Source organism: Mustelus asterias, chromosome 10 (genome assembly GCF_964213995.1).
Source record: "Mustelus asterias chromosome 10, sMusAst1.hap1.1, whole genome shotgun sequence".
Classification (NCBI taxonomy): Eukaryota; Metazoa; Chordata; class Chondrichthyes; order Carcharhiniformes; family Triakidae; genus Mustelus; species Mustelus asterias.
The window spans coordinates 96,700,165-96,728,006 of record NC_135810.1 but is presented as its reverse complement, the minus strand read 5'-3'; the positions used below and the strand labels follow the sequence as shown (position 1 = coordinate 96,728,006).

The 27,842-nt window shown below is 43.1% G+C and overlaps 1 protein-coding gene across 14 annotated transcripts in view; it reads right to left on the bottom strand.

Annotated features, from left to right (window-relative positions):
- nbeaa (neurobeachin a) overlaps positions 1 to 27,842 on the bottom strand; it is an 812,689-nt gene that overhangs the window by 398,616 nt on the left and 386,231 nt on the right. For all 14 annotated transcript variants that reach the window (XM_078222243.1, XM_078222244.1, XM_078222247.1 and 11 more), the window contains one exon: positions 1,531 to 1,592. In XM_078222243.1, coding sequence (XP_078078369.1) covers positions 1,531 to 1,592 — 62 coding nt within the window. The remainder of the gene's footprint in view (positions 1 to 1,530; positions 1,593 to 27,842) is intronic.

The following is a 27,842-nucleotide window of genomic DNA, read 5'->3' as shown; positions in this document are numbered from 1 at the left end:
TTTACTCTTTCGCAGGATGCGAGCGTCATTGGCTAGGCCAGCATTTATTCCTGACCACTAATTGACCTTGACAATGTAGTGGTGAGCTGCCTTCTTGAATGTCTGCAGGCCATACTACACTCACAGTGCTGTTAGAAAGGGAGGTTTTGACCCAGCAACAGAAAAGGAATGTCAATATAATCCTGAGGGTTTGTGGCTTTGAGGGGTCTTGCAGGTGGAGGTGTTCCCATGCATCTGCTGCCCTTGTCCCTCTAGCTGGTAAATGTTGAGGTTTGGATGGTGCTATCAAAGTATCCTTGCAGAGTTGCTGCAGAACATCTTGTAGACAGAATATGCTGCTGCGATTCTGCATCAATGACAGAGGGAATGAATGTTTAATGTATTGGCTGGGCTGCCAATCAATCAAGGTGCTTTGCCCTGGTTGGTGTTGAGCATTTTGACTTTTGAGCTGCACTCATCCAGGCAAGTGGAGAGTATTCCTTCACACTCCTGATTTGTGTGTTATAGATGGTGGACAAGCTTTGAGGAGTCAGGAGGTGAGTTACTTTCCAAAGAAATTCCAGCCTCTGACCTGCTCTTGTAGCCACAGTACTTATATGGCTGGTCCAGTTCAATGATAAACCCCAGGATGTTGAATGTGGGGGATTCGGCGATAGAAATGTCATTGAATGATGGTCAGATTCTCACTTTTGAAAGAAGGTCATTGCCTGGCACTTGTGTGGCACAAATGTTACTTGCCAGTTATGAGCCCAAGCTTGAATATTTTCCAGCTCTTGCTGTATATGCACACAGATTTGCTAATGGATACGTACTGCTTCAGTATCTGAGGAGTCACAAATGGTATAGAACATTGTGCAATCATCAGCAAACATCCCACTTCTAATCTTACGAGGGAAGGTCATTGGTGATTCAGCTGAAGGTGGTTGGGCCTAGGACACTAACTGTGGAACCCCTGCAGCAATGATCAGTTACTGAGGTGATTGTTGTCCATCAAATGGAGCCATCTTTCTTTGAGTTAGGAATGACTCCAACCAGTGGAGAGTTTTCTCCTTGATTCCCATCAGTTCCAGCTTTGCAAGGGCTCCCTGGTGCCACACTCGGTCCTGTGCTATCTTGATGTCATGGGCAGTCATGCTCACCTCACATCTTCAGTTCAGCTCTTTTAATTAGATGGGTTGATCTGGAATCATATCTAGGCCCCACCAGATAAGGAATGATTTCCTTCCTTAAAGAACATTTGTGAACCAGATGGCTTTTTACAATTGACTGTGTTTCCATTGTTACCATCACTGAGGTTGTTGTTAATTCCAGATTTACTAACTCAATACAAATTCCACCAATTGCTGTCGTGGGATTTGAACCCGTGTCCCAACAGCATTAGCCTTGGATCAATTTTCTTTTAACATTCATAAATCTTAATGCTTTAAGAATCATCTCTTTTTATAGATTTTTGTTGATGATTTACATTTTTCATGTCTAAATAGAAGATAAACTATAAAATTTTGGAAATATTCCTTTGAAGTACTTTACCTGTGAACACAGCAACATAACCAACTCTACGACAGAGGTACTAGACTTCATACACACCAGACCTGCAAAAGATTACAAATAATTTTGTTTAAAGAAATATGTGGTTAATCTATAACAAGAGACAGTACATTCTAGAGCACAATGCCTAGCTCAATATCATGCAAGATAAACGCAAAATACTGCGAATGCTGGAATCTGAAACAAAAACAGAAAAATGCTGGAAAATCTCAGCAGGTCTGACAGCATCTGTGGAGGGAGAGTATAGCCAACGTCTAGATGACCCTTTGTCAGCTCATTTTTCTGTCAATATCATGGAAGATTGCAGAGACTTTAAATAGCACCGGTAACCAAAAATAAACATTTGCAGACTGTTGAGCCATCATGTGTGCCTTGAAATCATGTCAGGTGACCAAGATAAATGATTAGAAAAACTTACAAAGATTAGAAAAAATTTAACGAGGTAAATAACAATTTTACATATTTTGTCAACCTCCTTAAACACATTGAAGGAAAAAGGAAAAAAACACAGGTCAATTTGCTTCATGGCAGTGGGGGAACAATACTGGTACACAAAGATGTAATAGAAAACAGAAAGGTAAATAAGAGGTTATAAATGGATATAACAGAAAAGTTTAGAAACTGGAAACATAAGTTAGTCTGGATTCCAAAAGGGGTCATGCTCGAATTCTTTAAAAAAAACAGAAAATGGGAAATGAGACTTGCATATATATCTATATATATATATACACACTGTAATTCACAACCACCAGGTGCCTCAAAGCACTTTACAGCCAGTAACATAGTTTTAAATGTGTTAACTATTGTCTTATAAGAAACATGACACTCAATTTGTACACTGCAAATCAGCAAAGTGATAATGAGCAATTTATGTGTTTTGTGATGTTGATCGAGGGATACAAATTGGCCAGAACACTAGGAAAACTCCTTTTCTCATCTTCAAAATAGTGTTCGATCTTTTATATCCACGAGAGAGCAGAAGGGGCCTCAATTTGACATCTCATCCAAAAGATGGCATCACAGTGCAGCACTCCTTCAATAATGCACCAAGTGCCAACCTAGATTGCTGAATTCAAGCACTAAACCCTCAATCTTGTGATTCAAAGATGAAAATGTTATCAACTATGCCATTGCTGACATTGAGTAGATCACATAATCAGTAGAGGCAATATCTTTGGATTTCCAAAATATCTTTGATAAAGTGCACGCAGTAGAATCAGGAGATGTGAATTCAGCAGGTAAGACCATCACTGCACTCCCTCTCTTGCAAAAACATCCTTCCAAAGATAAGGAGACCAAAACTGCATACAATATTCCAAGTGGGTCCTCACCTAGGCCCTGTATATGTACAGCAGGTCATCCCTGCTCCTGTACTCAAATACTCTCACTATGAAGGCCAACATACCATTTGCCTTCTTTGCCAACTGCTGCATTCCTGCTCACCTTCAATGACTCGTTTACAAGGACACTCAGGTCCTTGTGCACATTCCCCACTCAATTTATAGCCATTCAGATAATAATCTACCTTCCTGCTTTTGCCACCAAAGTAGATAACCTCACATTTAACCAAATTATACTGCATCTGCCATTCATTTGCCCACTCACTCAACTTGCCCAAATCACACTGAAGCATCTCTGCATCCTCCTCACAGCTCATCATCCCATCCAGCTTGTGTCATCTACAAATTTGGAGTTTTAACATTTAGTTTCTTCATCCACATCATTAATATACATTATGAATAGCTGGGGTCCTAACACTGATCCTTGTGGTACCCCACTAGTCACTGCTTGCCATTCAGAAAATGACCACGATTATTCCTACCCTTGTTTCCTGTCTGCCGACCAGTTTTCAATCCATCTCAATACATTACCCCCAATCCCATGCGCTTTAATTTTATACGCTAATCTCTTATGTGGGACCTTGTCGAAAGCCTTCTGAAAGTTCCAATAAACCACATCCACTGGGTCCCCCTCACCAACTCTACTAGTTACATCCTCAAAGTCCAGTCCAGTAGATTTGTCAAGCACAATTTCCCCTTTTGTAATCCATGCTGACTGTGTCTGATTTTGTCAACTGCACTGCCATAAAATCTTTGATAATGGACTCTAGAATTTTCCCCTTACTGATGTCAGGTTGAGGCAAAACAAGAGGCAATGAACAAAACAATGGCACAATGATTTCCTGAGGGTTATAAAAATTGTATAAACTTTTGGCAAAAAAATGCATAAAGCCTGAGGACTGCCAAAGGGCGCACATCCGGATGGGAATCAGTTAGGGAAAACGTTCCAATGGTACAAGTGATATCGAGCACAAAGGAAGATGTTGTGGCTGCTGGAGGCCAATCATCTCATCCTTAGGATATCACTGCAGGAGTTGCTAAAGGCAACAATAGGCTCATGCATCTTCAGCTGCTTCAGCAATGTTCTTCCCTCCATGATGTCAGAGGTGGATCTGTTTGCTAATAATTGCACAATGCCTAAATCCATTATCAATTCCTCAGTTATTTAAAAAGTCCGTACCCACTTGCAGCAATTCATGGGCAAAATCCAGGTTTGGAATGATACTCACAGTATTCTCACAACACACGGCTCCAAAGACATAGTTTAACCACTACCTCCCCTTGACAATCAATGACATTGCCATATCCTCCGCCAACAAGACCCTGGAGATCACCAGTCATGTCCATGCCGATTCTCTGTAACAGCTACTCAGCTGGTTCCACTTCCCTATCTCTTTCCAGTAGCCCTGCAGGTTTTTCTCCCTTTAACTATTTATCCAATTCCTTTTTAAAAACCACAATTGAATCTACCTCCACAATACTCGCAGTGAGTGAATCCTTGATCCCAACCACTCACTGCATAATAAACCATTAACAAGAATCTCAGCTGGATCAGCCACATAAGAACAAAGAAAATTACATCATAGGAACAGGCCCTTCGGCCCTCCAAGCCTGCACCGACCATGCTGCCCAACTGAACTAAAACCCCCTACCCTTCCGAGGACCTTATCCCTCCATTCCCACCCTATTCATATATTTGTCAAGACACCCCTTAAAAGTCACTATCGTATCTGCTTCCATTACCTCCCCCGGCAGTGGGTTCCAGGCACCCACCACCCTTTGTGGAAAAAACTTGCCCCGTACATCTCCTTTAAATCTTGCCCCTCGCACCCTAAACCTATGCCCCCTAGTAATTGACTCTTCCACCCTCAGAAAAAGCTTCTGACTATCCACTCTGTCCACGCCCTTCATAATCTTGTAGACTTCTATCAGGTCGCCCCTCAACCTCCGTTTTTCCAGTGAGAACAAACCAAGTTTCTCCAACCTCTCCTCATAGCTAATGCCCTCCATACCAGGCAACATCCTGCTAAATCTTTTCTGTATCCTTTCCAAAGCCTCCACATCCTTCTGATAGTGTAGCGACCAGAATTGAACACTATATTCCAAGTGCGGCTGAACGAAGATTCTATAAAGCTGCAACGTGACATGCCAATTTTTATATTCAATGCCACTTTCAGTGACCTGTGTATCTGTACACCCAGATCCCTCTGCCTCTTAACAATTCTGCCATTTACTATATATTTCCTATCTGTATTAGACCTTCCAAAATGCATTACCTCACATTTGTCCAGATTTAACTCCATCTGCCATCTCTCTGCCCAAGTCTCCAACCGATCTGTATCCTGCTGTGTCCTCAAATGGTCCTCATCGCTATCCACAAATCCACTAACCTTTGTGTTGTCCGCAAACTTACTAATCAGACAAGTTACATTTTCCTCCAAATCATTTATATATATTACAAACAGCAAAGGTTCCAGCACTGATCCCTGAGGAACACCACATGTCACAGCCCTCCATTCAGAAACGCACCCTTCCACTGCTAGCCTCTGTCTTCTATGACTGAGCCAGTTCTGTATAACTAGAACACAAGGAATACTGTGACCAGTTCTGGTCACCCTATTATAGAAAGGATATTATCAAACTAGAAAGGGTGCAGAAAAGATTTACTAGGATGCCACCAGGACTTGATGTCTACAAGGAGAGGCTGCTTAACAAGGACTTTTTTCCCTGGCGTGTAGAAGGGGTGATCTTATAGAGGTCTATAAAATAATGAACGACATAGATCAGTTAGACAGTCAACATCTTTTCCCAAAGGTAGAGGAGTCTAAAGCTAGAGGGCACAGGTTTAAGGTGAGGGGGGGGGAGAAATACAAAAGGATCCAGAAGGGCAATGTTTTCACACAGAGGGTGGTAAGTGTCTGGAAGAAGCTGCCAGAAGTAATGATATAGGCGGGTATAATTTTGTCTTTTAAAAGCATTTAGACAGTTACTTGGATAAGATTGGTATAGGGGGATATGGGCCAAATGTGGACAATTGCAACTAACTTAATGATAAAAACTGGGCAGCATGGACAAGTTGGGCCGAAGGGCCTGTTTCCATGTTGTAAACCTCTGTGACTCTAAGCAATAGGAGCAATAGTAAGATGTTTTGCTCCTCGAGCTTGCTTCAACATTTAATAAGATCATGGCTCATCTGATTTTGGCCTTAACTCCACTTGCCTATCTGTCCTCCATAATTGTTTGCACTCTTTATCAAAAATCTCCTAATACAGCCTCAATATATATTCAATAACCCAATCCTAATTGCTCTGTGGGGCAGAGAATATCAAAGATTAATGACTCTCTGATAAAATAAATTCCTTCTCATCGCAGTCTTAAATGAAACTCAGGCCCCTAATTCTAGATTCTCCTACACGGGGAACATTCTCTCAGCATCTACCCTGTCATGTCCACATAGAATGTTGTATGTGTCAATAAGGTCACTTCTGCTTCATCTAAATTTTGATGATTCTAGGCCCACTTTCTCAATCTTTTCTCAGAAGACAACACTTTCATTCCAGGGGCAGAACTTAATGCCTTCCCCAAAAGCAGACTTGGAGGAAGGGTGGTCATTTAATCAGGAGAGTGCCAGGTGGGGATCCTTCTACCTTCTCAGCTTTGCCCCAAAAAAGTGTGGGGCGGGAACCTAGATACTTTATGCAGAGACAACTTTGGGAAGAGGGTACCCATTGAAAGCCACTCCTGTGCTCTTGATGCCAACCCACCCTCCCCCCCCCACCCCACAGCCCCCGGCTCAGCCTGACTCACTTGTAGCTTGGATCTCTTACTGATCCTGTGCTTCTGGTGGGTGCACTGCCAAAAACTGACACTATTCTCACTGCTGTTGCCTATAGTGCTCAGCTGCTGGCCCAATTGGCTAGCAGAGATGAGGGATCTCTGCCCCCAGATCCTTGATCTCGGAGAAGGCTTGCAGCTGGCCACTTCTGGTACTTAATACTTTGGGCTTTACCCAAAGGAACTAACACGGGGCTCTCGATGGCGCTCTAGCTGGCAGGCTAGACTCTGTCGCATGGATTGAATATTGCCACAGGAATCAACCTATAAAACCATCTTTGAAATAAAGATGGTTTTATAGGCTATAAACAAGCAGATAAGGGATGCGTGTAAAAACGGAACGGCAATAATCATGGGGGACTTCAACATGCACATTGACTGGCAGACTCAAGTCGGTAAGGGTGGAATGGAGGAAGAGTTCTTAGAATGCTGTCGGGATAGTTTCCTTGAACAGCATGTTACGGAACCGACGAGGGAACGAGCTATTTTGGATCTGGTATTGTGTAACGAGGTAGGTAGAATTAAGGATCTTATTGTGAAGGACCCTCTTGGGTCTAGTGACCACAATATGGTCGAATTTCTGATTCAGATGGAAGAGGAGAAAGTTTGGTCCCAAACCAGTGTCCTCTGTTTGAACAGAGGGAAATATGATAGGATGAGGGATGAATTGGCTAAGGTAGACTGGGAGAGCAGGCTGGCAGGTAGGATAGCTGAGGAACAGTGGAGGATTTTTAAGGAGATCCTTTTCAGTTCTCAGCAAAAATATATTCCAGCAAAAAACAAGGATTGTAAGAAAAGGGAGAACCAGCCGTGGATAACGAAGGAAATAAAGGAGAGTATTAAAATAAAAACAGCTGCGTACAGAGTGGCCAAAAATAGTGGAGAAACAAGTGATTGGGAAAAATTTAAGAAACAACAAAGAGAGACTAAGAAAGCGATAAAGAAAGGAAGGATAGACTATGAAGCTAGGCTAGCAATTAATATAAAAAATGATAGTAAAAGTTTTTATAAATATATAAAAAGGAATAGAGTGGCTAGAGTGAATGTTGGACCCTTGGAGGACGAGAGGGGGGAGTTAATAGTGGGAAATGAGGATATGGCTGAGTCTTTAAATAAGTTTTTTGTGTCGGTCTTCACGGTGGAGGACACAAATAGTTTGCCAAATATTAACGATAGAGGGTTGGCAGCAGGAGAAATACTTAATACAATTAATGTTACCAGAGAGGCAGTGCTGGGTAGACTAATGGGACTGAAGGTGGATAAGTCCCCGGGTCCGGATGGAATGCATCCCAGGGTATTGAAAGAAATGTCAGAGGTAATAGTGGATGCGTTAGTGATTATTTATCAAAACTCGTTGCATTCTGGGGTAGTGCCGGTTGATTGGAAAACGGCTAATGTTACGCCGCTGTTTAAAAAAGGAAGGAGACAAAAGGCGGGTAACTATAGGCCGGTCAGCTTAACGTCTGTAGTAGGGAAAATGCTGGAATCCATTATTAAAGAGGAGATAGCAGGGCATCTGGATAGAAATGGTTCGATCAATCAGACGCAGCATGGATTCGTGAGGGGAAAGTCGTGCTTGACGAACATGTTGGATATTTATGAAGATGTGACTAGGGCGGTTGATGGAGGAGAACCGGTGGATGCGGTGTTTTTGGATTTCCAAAAGGCGTTTGATAAGGTGCCCCATAAAAGGCTACTGAAGAAGATTAGGGCACACGGAGTTGGGGGTAGTGTGTTAAAGTGGATTGGGGACTGGCTATCCGACAGGAAGCAAAGAGTCGGAATAAATGGGTGTTTTTCCGGTTGGAGGAAGGTAACTAGTGGCGTGCCGCAGGGATCGGTACTCGGGCCGCAACTATTTACCATTTATATAGATGATCTGGAGGAGGGGACGGAGTGTAGGGTAACGAAGTTTGCAGACGACACAAAGATAAGTGGAAAAGTGAATCGTGTGGAGGACGGAGAAGATCTGCAGAGAGATTTGGACAGGCTGAGTGAGTGGGCAAGGATATGGCAAATGGAGTATAACGTTGATAAATGCGAGGTTATACACTTTGGAGGAAATAATAACAAATGGGATTACTATCTCAATGGAAACAAATTAAAACATGCTACCGTGCAAAGGGACCTGGGGGTCCTTGTGCATGAGACGCAAAAGCCCAGTCTGCAGGTACAACAGGTGATCAAGAAGGCAAATGGGATGTTGGCCTATATTGCGAAGGGGATAGAATATAAAAGCAGGGATGTCTTGATGCACCTGTACAGGGCATTGGTGAGGCCGCAGCTGGAATACTGTGTGCAGTATTGGTCCCCTTATATGAGGAAGGATATATTGGCATTGGAGGGAGTGCAGAGAAGGTTCACCAGGTTGATACCGGAGATGAGGGGTTTGGATTATGAGGAGAGGCTGAGGAGATTGGGTTTGTACTCGTTGGAGTTTAGAAGGATGAGGGGGGATCTTATGGAGACTTATAAGATAAGGCGGGGGCTGGATAGGGTGGAGGCGGAGAGATTCTTTCCACTTAGTAAGGAAGTTAAAACTAGAGGACACAGCCTCAAAATAAAGGGGGGTCGGTTTAAGACAGAGTTGAGGAGGAACTTCTTCTCCCAGAGGGTGGTGAATCTCTGGAATTCTCTGCCCACTGAGGTGGTGGAGGCTACCTCGCTGAATATGTTTAAAGCGCGGATGGATGGATTCCTGATCGGTAAGGGAATTAAGGGTTATGGGGATCAGGCGGGTAAGTGGTACTGATCCACGTCAGATCAGCCATGATCTTATTGAATGGCGGGGCAGGCTCGAGGGGCTAGATGGCCTACTCCTGCTCCTATTTCTTATGTTCTTATGTTCTTAAATGCCTCCAGCATAAGTCTTTATCAATTGGGCCAGTGGGCTGACGAATGGCAGATGGAGTTTAATTTAGATAAATGTGAGGTGATGCATTTTGGTAGTATGAACCAGGGCAGGACTTACTCAGTTAATGGTAGGGCCTTGGGGAGAGTTACAGAACAAAGAGATCTAGGGGTACAGATTCATAGCTCCTTGAAAGTGGAGTCACAGGTGGACAGAGTGGTGAAGAAGACATTCAGCATGCTTGGTTTCATTGGTCAGAACATTGAATACAGGAGCTGGGTCTTCTTGTTGAAGTTGTACAAGACATTGGTAAGGCCACACTTGGAATACTGTGTACAGTTCTGGTCACCCTATTATAGAAAGGGTATTATTAAACTAGAAAGAATGCAGAATAGATTTACTAGGATGCTACCGGGACTTGATGGTTTGAGTTATAAGGAGAGGCTGGATAGACTGGGACTTTTTTCTCTGCAATGTAGGAGGCTGAGGGTGATCTTATTGAGGTCTATATAATAATGAGGGGTATAGGTCAGCTAAATAGTCAATAGCTTTCCCAAAGGTAGGGAAGTCTAAAACTAGAGGGCATAGGTTTAAGGTGAGATGGGAGAGATACAAAAGGGTCCAGAGGAACACTTTTTTCACACAGAGGGTGGTGAATGTCTGGAACAAGATGCCAGAGGTAGTAGTAGAGGTGGGTACAATTTTGTCTTTTAAAAAACGTTTAGACAGTTACATAGGTAAGATGGGTATAGAGGGATATGGGCCAAATGCGGGCAATTGGGGCTAGCTTAGGGGTTTAAAAAAAAAGGGCAGCATGGACAAGTTGGGTCGAAGGGTCTGTTTTCATGCTGTAAACCTCTATGACTCTAAGTATATCTCTCTTTAAGTGAGAAGACCAAAGCTGTATGGTGTACTCTAAATGCACTCTCACCAGTGGTCTGTACAGTTGCAGCAGGACTTCCATACTTCTATATTCTACACACTTGCAATAAAGGCCAACATTTGATTTGCCTTCCTAATCACTTGCTGTACCTGTATGCCAAGTTTTTGTGATACACGTACAAGGACACTCAGATTCCTCTGTACCAATGGTTTTCCATTTATTCTGCCTTTCTATTCTTCCTGCCAAAGTGGATAACTTCACACTTTCCCACATTATACTCCATCTGCCAGCTTTTTGCCTATTCACTTAATTTATTTGTAACCCTTTGCAGACTCTCTGCGTCCTTCTTACAATTTGCTTTCCTACCTATCTTTGTACCATCAGCAAATTTGGCTACAGTACATTTAATCACACATTCTAAATCATTAATACAGATTGTAAATAGTTGATGCCCCAGCACTAATCTCTGTGACACCCCACTAGTTAGTCTGCAAAACTGAAAATAGCTGGATTCTGCTTCAAACAAGATTTTCCTTTCAGAAAATCACATTGATTCTTTCTGATTGTATTGTCTTTTGTTTTGATTCCAGTTGATGTTATAACTGGACGGGAAGATCCCAAAATGGTACCCTGGCTCAAAAAACTATAACTTATACTTTTTTTCTTTTGAAAATATGGAGGAACAGAGTCACTAATTGGTTTTAACAACAAGAAAACATTTTTTATTAAACATAAACGTTGGATTATGCTACAATACTCGCTTACTCTCTCAATTTAACAAATGCAGATTTTAAGATTAACACAGATTACAAAGTGCATTTTACGTTACAATGGTCTCAGTAACACGAAAACCCTTTAAGCACACAGATTGGCTGTGGTCAAATACACTATCCACTCTGAACCCAAATGAATGCCACTGGATTTCTCCTCAAAATCCCCCAAGTTGATTGAGAGTTTTCAAACACCACTCCTAAAAAACACACTTTAAATCTTCTTTCACAACAATGCTTTCCATCACCAGCTTGCATTCCAAAATCCAGTCCACGTTTTTGAAAATTATTCTTTCAAACAAAGCTTCAGCTCCACTTTTAACAGTAAATCCAGTATCCAGGTTTTGTAACTCCCCCTTCAGGATTTCTTTATCTGGACTGCTGTGCAAACTGTCCACAGTTGCTTTAACTCTGGATTCCCAGAACAATTAAAATGGCTTTTGATCTACCTTTGAAGTCTGCTTTCCCACATTAGCTCTGGTTACTATCTCCTTCACTCACAACACTTTGTGTACTTCTCCCTTGAATTCTCCTGAGCAATACCTTGGTATTTGTTCTCTTAAAATATGTCTTAAGAAGATGGAAGTTATGTCCCACTTCCCTGGCTATCTGGACTCTATCTGGCTCTTTGGGAAGTCTGTCCCTTTGCAGCTCCCTTGCACTCTCCAGTCTTTCATCTGGCAGAGTCGAGAGACGTTCACTCTTTGATGACTTACCTTTAATAGCCAACACATTCAGCTAAAACTAAAACTTAAAAGCGTCCTACCTTAAAAGGCCCCCGGTTGCTAAGCAACACTCACATGCTTCTGCTTTTTATTTACTCTTCATACCGCAACCCTCTCTAAGCACAATAGAAGCACAGTTGGAATTGAAACCAACTCCCAAACATACAATCACCTTTGTCTGGCATGAATCTAACTGTAGGTTTTACCCTTCCTTACACAGAAATATTAAATTAAACCCTCTTAAAACTATACCCTATATCTAATGTTTACCAATACAAATATTCTAACCGGATAACTTCTAATCCCCAAACAAACTAAGAGTCACATTGGGGATCACTCCCTCTCAAATGCTGCAAATCTTTCAAATTCTGACAAACTTAGTCTCTTCAATCTGAACGCAAGTTACCACCCTCATTCTGTGTGATCATAGAGGCTGGGTGCCTCTATCTCTCTGCTACCTCCCTCTCTCTATTTCTCTCTCTCTTGAATTCTTACTGACTAGCTTGTTTGTGAAGTTCCGATATCCTAAGAAAACCCTGTAAGCCAATACTACACAGGCTTTTTATGTCCTGTTCCCCTCTCAAAGTCCATCTATATGGTTACGTGTATCACATAGGCCTTGTAACCAGGGAGAATGCTAATTAATTATCTTCAAAACACCCAAATCTATTCTATCTTGGAATTAAACAGTTCAAAGTATAACTGTTTATAAAACCTGAAAACCCTAATAAGTCCCTCTGAGAATTGGACCTAACAGTCAGCATAAATGCTCTTCCCACTGTCTACAGGTGTGAACATCTTGCACCTTCCTCCCACTGAAACAACTTGGGCCTCACTGTCCCTACAGCAACCAAGTCACTTCGGTTTCATGTCAAGCAGGATTTGGAATAGGTCACATGGCCCTCTTCTGCGCTCAATTTTACCTTAAAAGGGCAGTCCCAAAACATAACAAATATAGAATAAAAATGTGGACTATGCAATCGAAAACAAGAGAAAATGCAAACCTAAAACATTGTTTATATTAGTTATATCCATACCATGGAAACTTTCTGTGTATTTTACTTTAAATACCACTGCAATTAAGCCTTCAAGTTCTCATGGGCTTGGTTCATAACATATATTCTAAAACAAGGTTAAAGGAAACTGTGACCAAGTCCACTTTTATGTGAATTTTACCAGGCAATTTTTTCATATTTACAATTCAAAAGGAAAATAAATCTATGCCAAATGTTGTACAAAATATGCTTGTTGAAATAAGAACAAAAAATAAAACAACATATGATTATTGTTTTTCATCCCTATTCATTATTCAATTTTTGCAATCTCATAGTGGCCCAATCTGGTGTGATCCGCTGTGTTAAGTGACTATTGTTTTGATCTTGCCTTTCACAGCAATGTTATTTTTATATAATTATGCAATACGCACAATATTCATCATGATTTTGTCTGATAACATGGGACAGGTCTAGTTTAGAGCTGCATATGATATATGCCCCAAAAGTCACATGGTGTAACCTATTGAACAGAAATTATTTTTTCAAGCCAAATGTCAGATAAAATGGTTTCCATTGCAGCAGTTGAAAAATATAATTTTTCTGGTTCAAACCAGTTGATGGGCAAGATTCCAAAGCTGAAGGCTTTTATTAATCAGCCATGTTGAGTAGTTTATTTACATCACTGATTTTCTCTGTGTGTAATTATAGCACTGACCACATGTCTAAGGGCTACAACTGGGGGATGCAGAAGAGGGTGCATGACCTTTCTAATCAGCAGTATAATAGATGGATAGTAATTACTTCTAAATGGCCCACTTTGGCTCAGGACTATTTTGCAGCTGGTGCTCAATGTTTTTCATTTTCTTGTGCTATAGAATATGCTAATTAACTGCTGCATCCACTTTTTTGCAATGAATTACTGCTTTGTAGAATATCACTGGTAAATCAATTAGAAAATGGTTTGTAATAATCAATTATATTTAAATAGTTTCTGTTCTACGAAATTCAAAATCTTCTGTTCATGCTGTGATGTTAGTATAATTAGAAACTTAGAATGCATCTATGCTATAACACAATGATCAGTTTATGCAAACATACTATTAACAAAAACATATTGATTTATTAAGCCATGTTGCAATAAATTTTAATTTAGGAAAGAATCTGTGTCACTTGGATTGACTTGTTAATTGATTTTAATAAGCTGAGACAAAATAGTATTAAGTTATTTTTTCTTAAAATATTTTATAATACCTGATTCAAAATTCATTTTGAATCAAATATTATTCGGATTGAAGCAACAGAGCTTTCAATTGAGAATTACAAGACTTTAAACTTTTTTATTCCTATTTTTAGGAATGAATTCAACTTCATAGAAAATAAAGACATTTCATGCATCCCATGCTTCTAAGTAAAATGTAGCCTTGTTCAGGACTCTGATCAATTTTCATGCTGAGCTCTGTACCACTTAAACAAAACATTCTATTATTAAGGATTTCAAAAATATTTCCAATTCATATTGCAGAATAGGTATATTTTTATTTATTTGTTCAAGGGATATGGGCATTGCTGACTAGGCCAGCATTTATTGCTCATCCATAATTGCCCTTGAGAAGGTGTTCCTTCAACCATTGCAGTTCATGTTGTTTAGTCACACTCACATTGCTGTTAGTAAGGGTTTTGACACCGTGGCAATGAAGGAAAAGTGATATAGTTCCAACTCAGGGTGGTGAGTAGGTTGGAGGGGAATTTGCAGATGATGGTTTTCCCAAACATCGGCTGCCCTTATCCTTCTAGATTGTAAAGGTCACGGGTTTGGAAGGTGCTGTTATTGTGAATTGCTGCTCTCCATCTTGTAGCTGGTACACACTGTTGCCACTATGTGCCAGTGGTTTTGCGAATTAATTTTTAAGCTGATGGATGGGGTGCGAATCATGTGGGTTGCTTTGTCCTGGATGTTGAGTCTATTGAATGTTGTTGGAGTTGAACTCATCCAGGCAAATGGAAAGTTTCCATCACACTCCTGACTTGCACCTTGTGGACAGGCTTTGGGGAGTCACGTGGCAAGCTACTCTCTGCACAATTCCTAGTCTCTGATTTGCTTTTGCAGCTACAGTATTTATATAGCTGGTACAGTTCAATTTCTTGTCAATCGTGTGACAGGATGTTGATAGTGTAAGATTCAGTGATGATAATGCCATTGAATGTCACGGGGAGATGGTGAGATTCTGTTTTGTTGGAGATAGTCATTGCCTGGCACTTGGGTGATGCGAGAGTTATGCGCCGCTTATTGCCCAAGCCTGAATATTGTCCAAGATTGCTGCATATGGACATGGACTGATTCAGTATCTGAGGAGCCTCAAATGGTGAACCACTGTGTAACCATTGTGTAATCATCACAAACTTCTGACTTTATGAAGGAGGGAAAGCCATGGATGAAGCAGCTGAAGATGGTTAAACTTAGGACACGACCCTGAGGAACTCCAGCTGCAATGTTCCAGGATGGAGATGACTAAACTACAACAACAAAAACCCATCTTTCTTTGAGCTAGTGTGACTCCAATCAGTGGAAAATTTCCACTGCCCCCACACCCCTCCCCTCCTTACCTCCACACCCAGTTTTGCTAGGGCCCTTAAAGTCAGACTAATTCACACACTGCCATGATGTGAAATGCAGTCACTCTCACCTCACTTCTTTTGTTGATGTGTGGACCAAAGCTATAATGAGATAAGGAGCTGATTGACCCTAGCGGAACCTAAAGTGAGGGTGGTAGTGGAAGGGTCTTTTTCCGGCTGGAGGCCTGTGACTAGTGGTGTTCCGCAGGGCTCTGTATTGGGACCTCTGCTGTTTGTGATTTATATAAACGATCTGGAAGAAGGTGTAACTGGGGTGATCAGTAAGTTTGCGGACGACACAAAATTGGCAGGACTTGCAGATAGTGAGGAGCATTGTCAGAAGCTACAGAAGGATATAGATAGGCTGGAAATTTGGGCAAAGAAATGGCAGATGGAGTTCAATCCTGATAAATGCGAAGTGATGCATTTTGGTAGAAATAATGTAGGGAGGAGCTATACGATAAATGGCAGAACCATAAACGGTGTAGATACGCAGAGGGACCTGGGTGTGCAAGTCCACAGATCCTTGAAGGTGACGTCACAGGTGGAGAAGGTGGTGAAGAAGGCATATGGCATGCTTGCCTTTATAGGACGGGGCATAGAGTATAAAAGTTGGGGTCTGATGTTGCAGATGTATAGAACGTTGGTTCGGCCGCATTTGGAATACTGCGTCCAGTTCTGGTTGCCACACTACCAGAAGAACGTGGAGGCTTTGGAGAGAGTACAGAGGAGGTTTACCAGGATGTTGCCTGGTATGGAGGGGCTTAGTTATGAGGAGAGATTGGGTAAACTGGGGTTGTTCTCCCTGGAAAGACGGAGGATGAGGGGAGACTTAATAGAGGTGTATAAAATTATGAAAGGCATAGATAGGGTGAACGGTGGGAAGCTTTTCCCCAGGTCGGTGGTGACGTTCACAAGGGGTCATAGGTTCAAGGTGAAGGGGGGGAGGTTTAACACAGATATCAGAAGGACATATTTTACACAGAGGGTGGTGGGGGCCTGGAATGCACTGCCAGGCAAGGTGGTGGAGGCGGACACACTGGGAACGTTTAAGACTTATCTAGACAGCCATATGAACGGAGTGGGAATGGAGGGATACAAAAGAATGGTCTAGTTTGGACCAGGGAGCGGCACGGGCTTGGAGGGCTGAAGGGCCTGTTCCTGTGCTGTATTGTTCTTTGTTTGTTTGTTCTTTGAGCATCAATGAGCAAGTTATTTCTGAGTAAGTGCCACTTGATAGCACCTTCCATGACACTTTCCATCAGCTCGCTGATGATCAGGGTAGATTGACAGGCAGTAATTGGCTGGGCTAGATTTAGCCTGCCTTTTGTGTACAGGGAATACCTAGGTAATTTTCCACATTGCCAGATAGATGCTAGTGTTGTACTGGAACAGCTTGGCTAGGGGCACAGTTAATTCTGGAGCACAAATCTTCAGCACTATTGCTGGAATGTTGTTAGGGTCCATAGCCTTTGCAGAATGCAGTGTCTTCAGCCATTTTCTAATACCACATGCAGAGAATCAAATTGGCTGAAGACTGGCCTCCATGATGCTAGGGATCTCAGAAGAGGCTGAATGATCCACTTGGTACTTCTGGATGCAGATGATTGAAAATGTTTCAACCTTATGTTTTGCACCAATGTACTGAGCTCCCCCATCATTGAGGATGAGGATAATTGTGGAGCCGCCTCCTATGGTTAATTGTTGAACTGTCCACCACTATTCATGACTGGATGTGGCAGGATTCCAGAGCTTAGATCTGATCTGTGGGATTGCTGAGTTCTGTGTATCACCTGCTACTTCCATTATTTGGCATGCAAGTAGTCCTATGTTTTAGCTTCACCAGGTATGCTGCTGCTTGCTTTTAGCATGCTCACCTGCACTCTTCATTGAACAAGCCTTCATTCCCAGGCTTGATGATAATGGTCAAGTTGGGCCATGATGGGTAATAAGGTTATAGATTGTGGTTGAATATAATTCTGCTGTTCTTGGTGGCCCACAGCAACTCATGCATGTTCAGGTTTGAGTCGCGGATCTGTCTAAAATCTATCCCATTTAGAATTATGGTAGCGCCACAACCCAATGGAGGGTATCCTCAGTATGAACTTCATCTCCACAAGGACTATACAGTGATCACTCCTGCTGACATTTTCATGGACAGATGCATCTGTAACAAGTGTATTGGTGAGAACAAAGAAAAGTACAGCATAGAAACAGGCCCTTCAGCCCGACAAGCCCATTCCGACCATGATGCCCTAACTAAACTTCAAAAAAAAACCTTTTGCCCTTACTCGGTCCGAATCCCTCTATTCCATCTCCATTCATGTACCCACCCAGATGCCTCTTAAATGTTGCTAATGTGCCTGCTTCCACCACCTCCCCTGGCAGTGCGTTCCATGTTCCCACCACACTCTGTGTGAAAAACTTTCCCCGCACATCTCCCTCTCACTTTGAACCTGTGTCCCCTTGTAATTAATGGTTCCACCCTGGGAAAAAGCCTCTGACTATCCACCCTGTCTGTGCCTCTCATAATTTTGTAGACCTCTATCAGGTCTCCCCTCAGCATCCGTCTTTTCAGCGAAAACAATCCTAGTTTATTCAACCTCTCCTCGTAGTCAACATCCTGGTGAACCTTCTTTGCACTCTCTCCAAAGCTCCACGTCCTTCTGGTAGTGTGGTGACCAGAACTGCACACAATACTCCAAATGTGGCCTCACCAAGGTTTTACATAGCTCATAGAATCACTACAGTGCAGAATGAGACCATTCAGCCCATCAAGTCTGCACTGACCACAATCCCACCCAGGTCCTACTCCGTAACCCCTTTATTTATCCTTCTAATCCCCTGACGTTAAGAGACAATTTAGCATAGCTAATCGACCTAACCTGCACACCTTTGGACTGTGGAAGGAAACCGGAGCACCTGGTGAAAACCACGCAGACATGGGGAGAACATGTAAATTCCACAAAGACAGTCGCCTGAGGCTGGAATTGAACCTGGGGTCCCTGGCACTGTGAGGCAGCAGTGCTAACCACTATGCCACCGCGCTGCTCGAGCTGCAACATCATTTCCCAACACTTGTACTCAATGCCCCGGGTGATGAAGACAAGCATGCCATATGCCTTCTTAATCACCTTGGCCAACTGTCTTGCCACATTTAGAGAACTGTGGACCTGTACATCCAGATCCCTCTGTATGTTAATGTTCCTAAGGGTTTTGCCATTGACAGTATAATTCACACCTAAATTTGATGCTCCAAAATGCATCACCTCACATTTGTCCGGATTAAACTCCATCTGCCAATTCTGTGCCCAAGTCTCCAATCTATCTATATCTTGTTGCACCCTCTGACAATCCCCGGCACTATCAGCAACTCCACTAATCTTCATGTCATCTGCAAACTTACAAATCAGACCACCTACCTTTTTCTCCAGATCATTTATATATACTACAAACAACAGAGGTCCCAGCACTGATCCCTGCAGAACAGCACTAGCTACAGATCTCCATTCTGAAAAACACCCTCCACCTCTACTCTGTCTTCTATAACCAAGTAAGAAGTTTAACAACACCAGGTTAAAGTTCAACAGGTTTATTTGGTAGCAAAAGCCACACAAGCTTTTGGAGCTCCAAGCCCCTTCTTCAGGTGAGTGGGAATTCTGTTCACAAACATAGAACATAGAACATTACAGCGCAGAACAGGCCCTTCGGCCCACGATGTTGCACCGACCAGTTAAAAAAAAACTGTGACCCTCCAACCTAAACCAATTTCTTTTTGTCCATGAACCTATCTACGGATCTCTTAAACGCCCCCAAACTAGGCGCATTTACTACTGATGCTGGCAGGGCATTCCAATCCCTCACCACCCTCTGGGTAAAGAACCTACCCCTGACATCGGTTCTATAACTACCCCCCCTCAATTTAAAGCCATGCCCCCTCGTGCTGGATTTCTCCATCAGAGGAAAAAGGCTATCACTATCCACCCTATCTAAACCTCTAATCATCTTATATGTTTCAATAAGATCCCCTCTTAGCCGCCGCCTTTCCAGCGAAAACAATCCCAAATCCCTCAGCCTCTCCTCATAGGATCTCCCCTCCATACCAGGCAACATCCTGGTAAACCTCCTCTGCACCCTCTCCAAAGCCTCCACATCCTTCCTGTAATGTGGGGACCAGAACTGCACACAGTACTCCAAGTGCGGCCGCACCAGAGTTGTGTACAGTTGCAACATAACGCTACGACTCCTAAATTCAATCCCCCTACCAATAAACGCCAAGACACCATATGCCTTCTTAACAACCTTATCTACTTGATTCCCAACTTTCAGGGATCTATGCACACATACACCTAGATCCCTCTGCTCCTCCACACTATTCAAAGTCCTCCCGTTAGCCCTATACTCAACACATCTGTTATTCCTACCAAAGTGAATTACCTCACACTTCTCCGCATTAAACTCCATCCGCCACCTCTCGGCCCAACTTTGCAACCTGTCTAAGTCTTCCTGCAAACTACGACACCCTTCCTCACTGTCTACCACACCACCGACTTTGGTGTCATCAGCAAATTTGCTAATCCACCCAACTATACCCTCATCCAGATCATTAATAAATATTACAAACAGCAGTGGCCCCAAAACAGATCCCTGAGGTACACCACTTGTAACCGCACTCCATGATGAATATTTACTATCAACCACCACCCTCTGTTTCCTATCCGCTAGCCAATTCCTGATCCAATTTCCTAGATCACCCCCAATCCCATACATCTGCGGAACTGATAGCCAAGTTCCGCACACACGAGGACGGCCTCAACCGGGATATTGGGTTCATGTCACACTATTTGTAACCCCCACAGTTGCGTGGACCTGCAGAGTTTCACTGGCTGTCTTGTCTGGAGACAATACACATTTTTAGCCTGTCTTGATGCTCTCTCCACTCACATTGTTTTGTTTCTTAAAGACTTGATTAGTTGTAAGTATTCGCATTCCAACCATTATTCATGTAAATTGAGTCTGTGTCTTTATATGCTCTGTTTGTGAACAGAATTCCCACTCACCTGAAGAAGGGGCTTAGAGCTCCGAAAGCTTGTGTGACTTTTGCTACCAAATAAACCTGTTGGACTTTAACCTGGTGTTGTTAAACTTCTTACTGTGTTTACCCCAGTCCAACGCCGGCATCTCCACTTCTATAACCAAGCCAGTTCTGTATCTAGCCAGCCCACACTGAATCCCATGTGATTTTAGTTTTTGTACCAGTTTGCCATGTGGGACTTTGTCAAACGCCTTACTAAAGTCCATATAAACTACGTCCATAGCCCGTCACTCATCAATTATCTCTGTGACTACTTCAAAAATTCAATCAAGTTGATGAGACATGACCTTTCCTGTACAAAACCATGCTGCCTGTCACTAACTAGTCCATTTTCTTCCACATGTGCATATATCCTGTCCCTCAGTATCTTCTCCAAAAGCTTCCCCATCACTGACGTCAGGCTCACTGACGTCAGGCTCACAGGTCTATAATTTCCTGAATGATCCCTGCTTCCCTTCTTAAACAAAGTCAAGTAGTTTTTTCTTCCCCCTAGAATTTGGTTCCCTCGAATGAAGGTCAGTCCTTTAGCTTTTGGCGAAATGCATTTTCTGTTCAAAATGTCGTTTACTTAGACACGCAGACCTATTACAACAGGAAATGATCATAGTCCTTGTTTGCAGATGAAACAGAGTTATTTTTCCTTTGCAAGCTGCCCAGCTTCTCCAGCAGGGAATCGTATGAACTGTTGGAAAAGAGGCACATGTATGCCATTTCTATGGGGTTCCATCCATTTCCCATGAAATTACTGGCCAGGAGAATGTTACAGAAAGGTAAGGGCCAAAATTTACCATGCTTATGAAGAATCAACAGCCTGACATAGTCATTCTCTCAGAATCATACCTTGCAGTAACCCAGAGACCACTATCACCATCCCTAGGTATGGCCTGTCCCACTGGAACCATATAGCATCAGAGATGGTAGCAGAGTGGCATATAGTCAGGAGGGAGTTGCCCTGGGAGCCTCAACATTTTATTCATGGGGTCCAGAGTCAGAGTTGAAAAAGTGTCAGGATAGGAAGTGAAAATGACAGGAAACTGGATTCAAAGTTAGTTTGCAGATTTGTTGTGGTTTGTAAATTAAAACATATTTTTACCACATGATAGTTCTTGCTAAAGTTCCACACAAAACTATTATAGTTTATAATTGTTACAAAAATGTAAATAAATAAATGCAACAGCAATGATATCAAAATTTACAAAGAAAGAATAGTTTGAATGAATAAATCGAATGAAGAGGCAATGCTTTTAAAAGTTTACTTATTAGTGTCACAAGTGGCCTTACGTTAACACTGCAGTGAAGTTACTGTGAAAATTCCCCAGTCCCCACACTCCGGTACCTGTTCGGGTACACTGAGGGAGAATTTAGCATGGCCAATGCACCTAAGCAGCACGTCTTTCGTACTATGGGAGGAAACCGAAGCACCCAGAGGAAACCCACGCAGACACAGGGAGAACATACAGACTCAACACAGACAGTGACCCAAGCCAGGAAGCAGTGTTAACCACAGTGCCACCATGCTGCCTTAGTGCTTCGGTGAAATTGAACTTTTATTCTGCCATAGAATCATACAATGCAGAAGAAGTCCTTTGATCCATCGAGTTTGCACCGACACACAAGAAAAATCTGATCTCCCAACTAATCCCATTTACCAGCACTTGGCCCACAGCCTTCAATATTATGACGTGCCAAGTGCTCATCCATTTTAAATGATATGAAGCAACTCACCTCTACCACCCTCCTAGAAAGTGCATTCCAGACCGTCACCACCCTCTGGGTAAAAAAGATTTTCCTCACATCCCCCTAAATTTCCTGCCCTCATCTAGAACCTATGCCCCCTCATGACTGACTCTTCATCTAAGGGGAACAGCTGCTCCTTATTCACTCTATCCATGCCCCTCATAATCTTGTACACATCAATAGGTTGTTCCTCAGTCTTCTCTGCTCCAACGAAGACAATCCAAGCCTATCCAACCTCTCTTCATAACTTAAATGTTCCAGCATCCTGGTGAATCTCCTCTGCACTTACTCCAGTGCAATCACATCCTTCCTACAATGTGGTGACCAGAACTGCACGCAGTACTCCAACTGTGACCTCACCAAAGTTGCTATACTTTCCTGCTTCTGTAATCTATGCCTCGATTGATAAAGGCAAGTGTCCCTTGTGCCATTTTCACCACTCTACTAACATGCCCTTCATCTTCAGAGATCTATGAACAAATGTTATTCCATCACCTCATACTTTTCAGTGTTAAATTCAATCTGCCACTTATCTGCCCACTTGACCATCCCGGCTATGACTTCTTATAGCCCAAGACACTCAGCCTCACTGTTAACTACCCGGCCAATCTTTCTATCATTCGCAAACTTACTAATCCAAACCCCCACCTATTCATCTATGTTGTATATATAAATAACGAATAATTGATCCCTGTGGTATGCCACTGAACACTGGCTTCCAATTACTAAAGCAGTCTTCTATCATCAACCGCTGTCTCTTACATCTAAGCCAATTTTGAATCTACATTATCAAATTACCCCGTACTCTATGTGCATTTGTCGTCTTTTTAAGTCTCCCGTGTGGGACCTTGTCAAAGGCTTTGCTGAAATCCATATAAACTACATCAACTGCACTACCTTCAACGACATACCTGGTTATCTTCTTAAAATTTCAATCAAATACTTAGGTATGGCCTCCTTCTGTTCAAGCCTTGCCTCTCCAAGTGGAGATAAGTGCTCTCTTTCAGAAATATCTCCAATAGTTTCCTTATCAATGACGTGAAACTCACTGGTTGTAGTTCCCTGGCTTATCTCTACAACCTTTCTTAAATAGCAGAACCACATTAGCTGTTCCTCAGTCCTCTGGCACCTACCCCGTGTAAGAAGTTTAACAACACCAGTCCAACAGGTTTATTTGGTAGCAAAAGCCACACAAGCTTTCGGAGCTCCAAGCCCCTTCTTCAGGTGAGTGGGAATTCTGTTCACAAACAGGGCATATAAAGACACAGACTCAATTTACATGAATAATGGTTGGAATGAGAATACTTACAGCTAATCAAGTCTTTAAGAGACAAACAACGTGAGTGGAGAGAGCATCGAGACGGGCTAAAAAGATGTGTATTGTCTCCAGACCTACCCCGTGGCCAGAGAGGAATTAAAAATTTGGGTCAGAGCCCCAAATATATCGAATGTTTTTCCTGCCATTGAATAATATTAAATATATCTTACAAATTCAGTCTGACAATTTGTAAATATAAATGATGGCAATGGCGTTGTGAATTTCAAATGGTCTTGATGCTATTATATGACTGGGATTCACCGGGCCCGCTAGCCCCTGGGGGAATCCTGATGTCTACTGAATCAGGTATTGGTTCTAAAACTGGATTCCTGCCAGCTGGCAAACCTGCTGGTGTCGGCGGGGACCTGGCCACGGTCAGGTTCCCAATCTCAGCAGGTGTGAACCCGATGAATATTTAAAACTCTTCTTATGCGTGTGATTATTGGCCTCTGTGATATTAGTGTGCTTTTGCTATATTTTATGTTCAAGAGGAATGTTTTAAGATTCAGTTTTTTTTCTACAGGTACTCGCTATGTCTGGAGGGAATGCAGCTCAGACTCTAGGAGATCAGGATAATTACTCATTTTGGCCTTGCAAGGGATTATGTTAAGTAGAGTTAATGAACTTTTATTTACTTAAGTTCCCCTGGGATTTCAGATTAGAGTGATTGACAGGATCATGTGATGATGTGGTTTATATGCATTTCTGGGTTGGTGACAGAGAAGAAAGGCTTTTGCAGAAAAGAGTAGGAGTTTGGCTGTTCTGGTTGATGTTTACAGGATTTTGCAGGCTTCTGAAAGCTCTACATTTCTCAGTAAACTCCAAGGCTATTTATACTTATTAGAGCAAGTATATATGTGATTGATAATTATATTAAAGTGGCCTTTAAGTCTGTAAGAGGAATGTTGTTTATTTGGAACTGAAACAGCGATAAGTTCGTAATTAGTGTTGTTTCCTTTCATTATAAAATATTGTTCAACTGTTAATAGTTATGCTGCTTCATTTAGTAGAGTTAGAGCTAAACTGTGTTATTAAATAAAGCTTGTTTTAATGTAAAAAGATTCCTCATTTGTCGTTGAAATTACTCCTGGAGCAAAGCATCCTATCCGCATACATATGCCAAACAGAAAAATTGTTGGGGTCCAGTTTGGGATCCAAACGTAATTTGGTGTTCTGGTCCAGGACCCTAACAGATGGAAACCAGATTTTCCGCTCCCCCGCAATGCTCCTGTGTCCACAGCCTTAAGTCACATAGGCATGATTTGGTGCAGGTCCTGAAAATTGGGGACCTGGTTGCATGGACTCGTAAGGGGAGCAAGGTGGTAAGTGCCACTCTGAACTTTATCCCATGGTGTAAAAGGGTGTTGTACTAATCACCTGTGGGTAGGGGGATTCGTGCTGGTGGGATGGGAGCGGCTGCAGAGGTGCTCCCTTGGGACAGTGGTGCCTTGGCTGAACGTCTTCATGGTGCAGTTAAACACGAGCAATGCACTCAATCCAGTATGCTTCCTACAACAATCCATTCACAATAGTTTATTTCACAAGCCACAGCTGTTGGCATTCATCTCTGAACTCCTTTCCCTCACAGGGTACGTCAGTTTCACTCGAGCTCTCTACCTTTCAGGTTTCACTGTGCCCAAGCTGCTGGCACACCTCTTTAATCTCCCTTCATTCACAGCCCCACAGCAGTTGAGGGCAGGACATAGCCGAGATTACTACGCACAAGGATCAGATGCACCATTAGCAGCTGAAAGCTGAGTTGGCAGACAGCCCATGTCACACCAAAGGCTTCATTGTTGATACAATCAGTCAATGCTCTATGACGGCTTATGCACTCTCGTTCTGCCCCGCAGCTGGTCCCTCATCTTGATTCCACTGGATTACATTTATAATCTCAGACCCATCCTAGAGATCAAAACAGCTTTATGACAGGATTCACATTTTAAACATCGGTCTATGCTGCAAAGCTCCCATCAAAGGCACACATCTCTGAGAAACAATAATCTTTAGTCGGACAAAACTTTCCAAAGACTGCGCCTTCACAGGGGCACAGTGCAGCACCTGTGCCAGATTCTTGCACATCTGGCACCAAAAGGAGGAGGAGGCCATCCGCTCCTGGTGAAAGTTACGGCTGCTATGAACTTCTTCACCACTGGCATTTTTCAGGGCTTGAGCGGGACCTGTGCAGCAAGTTGCCCAGCCTTTCCCTTCAACCATTTCCCCCGTCCCACAGGTGCATCTGCGAGTTGACAGATGCCCAGTATGCCCGGGCAGCAGGATTCTCTGCCATTGATTTGATTTGATTTATTATTGTCACATGTATTAGTATACAGTGATGTTTCTTGCACGCTATACAGATAAAGCACACCGTACATAGAGAAGGAAACGAGAGGATGCAGAAACTAGTGTTACAATCATAGCCAGGGTGCAGAGAAAGATCAACTTAATATGAGATAGGTCCATTTAAGGTCTGATGGCTGCAGGGAAGAAGCTGTTCTTGAGTTGGTTGGTACATGACCTCAGATTTTTCTATCTATTTCCCGATGGAAGAAGGTGGAAGAGAGTACGTCCGGGGTGTGTGGGGGTCCTTGATTATGCTGGCTGCTTTTCTGAGGCAGTGGAGAAGTGTAGACAGAGTCCATGGATGAGAGGCTGATTTGCGTGATGGACTGGGCTTCGTTCATGACCCTTTGTAATATCTTGTGGTTTTGGACAGAGCAGGAGCCATACCAAGCTGTGATACAACCAGAAAGAATGCGTTCTATGGTGCATCTGTAAAAGTTGGTGAGAGTCATAGCGGACATGCCAAATTTCCTTACCCTCCCGAGGAAGTAGAGGCGTTGATGGGCTTATTTAACTATAGCATTGGCGTAGCTGGAGTAGGACAGGTTGTTGGTGATCTGGACACCTAAAAACTAGAAACTCTCGACCATTTCCACTTCATCCCCATTCATATGGACAAGAGCATGTCCTCCTTTCTAAAGTTGATGACTATTTCCTTTGTTTGCTGAAATTGAGGGAGGGATTATTGTCATTGCACCAGTTCATCATTGTCCCAGGGCTAGGGGGCCATCGATGGCACACGTCACCCTTAGAGCACTGTCTCGGCAGGGAGTGCCCTTCATAAACAGGAAGGGGTTCTACTCCCTTCTGTGCATGCTACCTTGCGAGTGGGCACAATGTCTAAATCCTGGGGCCCTCTGAGGTACCTGGCGTCTTCGAGGATCACCCTCAGCTGAAGCGCTAGCAAGCGGAGGACAAGGGAATCAGCTTCATAGACTGGCGATGCTGTGATACCAGGATGTCCTAGGCTGATGCGCAACTGGCCTGTGGGAAGATCAGAGGTCCGACGTGCAGACAGAGGTCGCACTGTGGACACCATCCTTGCAGCCAGGGTATCACACAATGCTGACACCATCTCCTGCGAATAAAGGCTTCCAGACACCTCCAGCTGGCCATGCATTTGCAGGAATGCTGCTGACAACTCCTCCTGTAACACCTGGCTCTGCCTCTGCAGCACGAACAGTAATGGCATTCCATTTTCCGGAGGCTTAACACCTGACTTAGGGGCAGCTGTTTTCTGGGTAGCCATCAGGTCTCAAACTGCCCGCACCTTGGAAGTTCCCACTTCCAATTGAGGTGCTCACCAGAGAGTACCCCAGAGGCCTGTCCACTTACATGTCCCACCAAGGTGTCTTTGCGCTGGTGAAAGCAGTGCCGAGAATTTTGTGTCCTCCCACAGCCATGGTCCGGGTGCTTTGAGGTGTTGAACAGGGGAGCTATGACCCCAAAACGCCTGGCCGAATGTGATGGAGATCTTAAAAGAGAGAGGGCATGGCGTCAGCTTTTGGGAATATCAAGGGTGTGGGAGGTGATAGACTCACTTCAGAGAGGTCATCTAGTTAAAAGGTGCATTAGATTCTCACTTCCTTGGGGCATGCTGATCTTGCATTCTGCTACAGCTCACTCCGGGGTTTTCCCCATGATTTCCAGTGCCCTATGCTCAAAGGGGATGAGGATGCATAGTTCGGGCATGCCTCCCCCCCCCCGCCGTCTTTCCATGCTCCCTCCTGTTGTAGGCTACCTTGTCCTACGAGTACACAAAGAGGACATTGTGGAGATGGTGGCCTGGC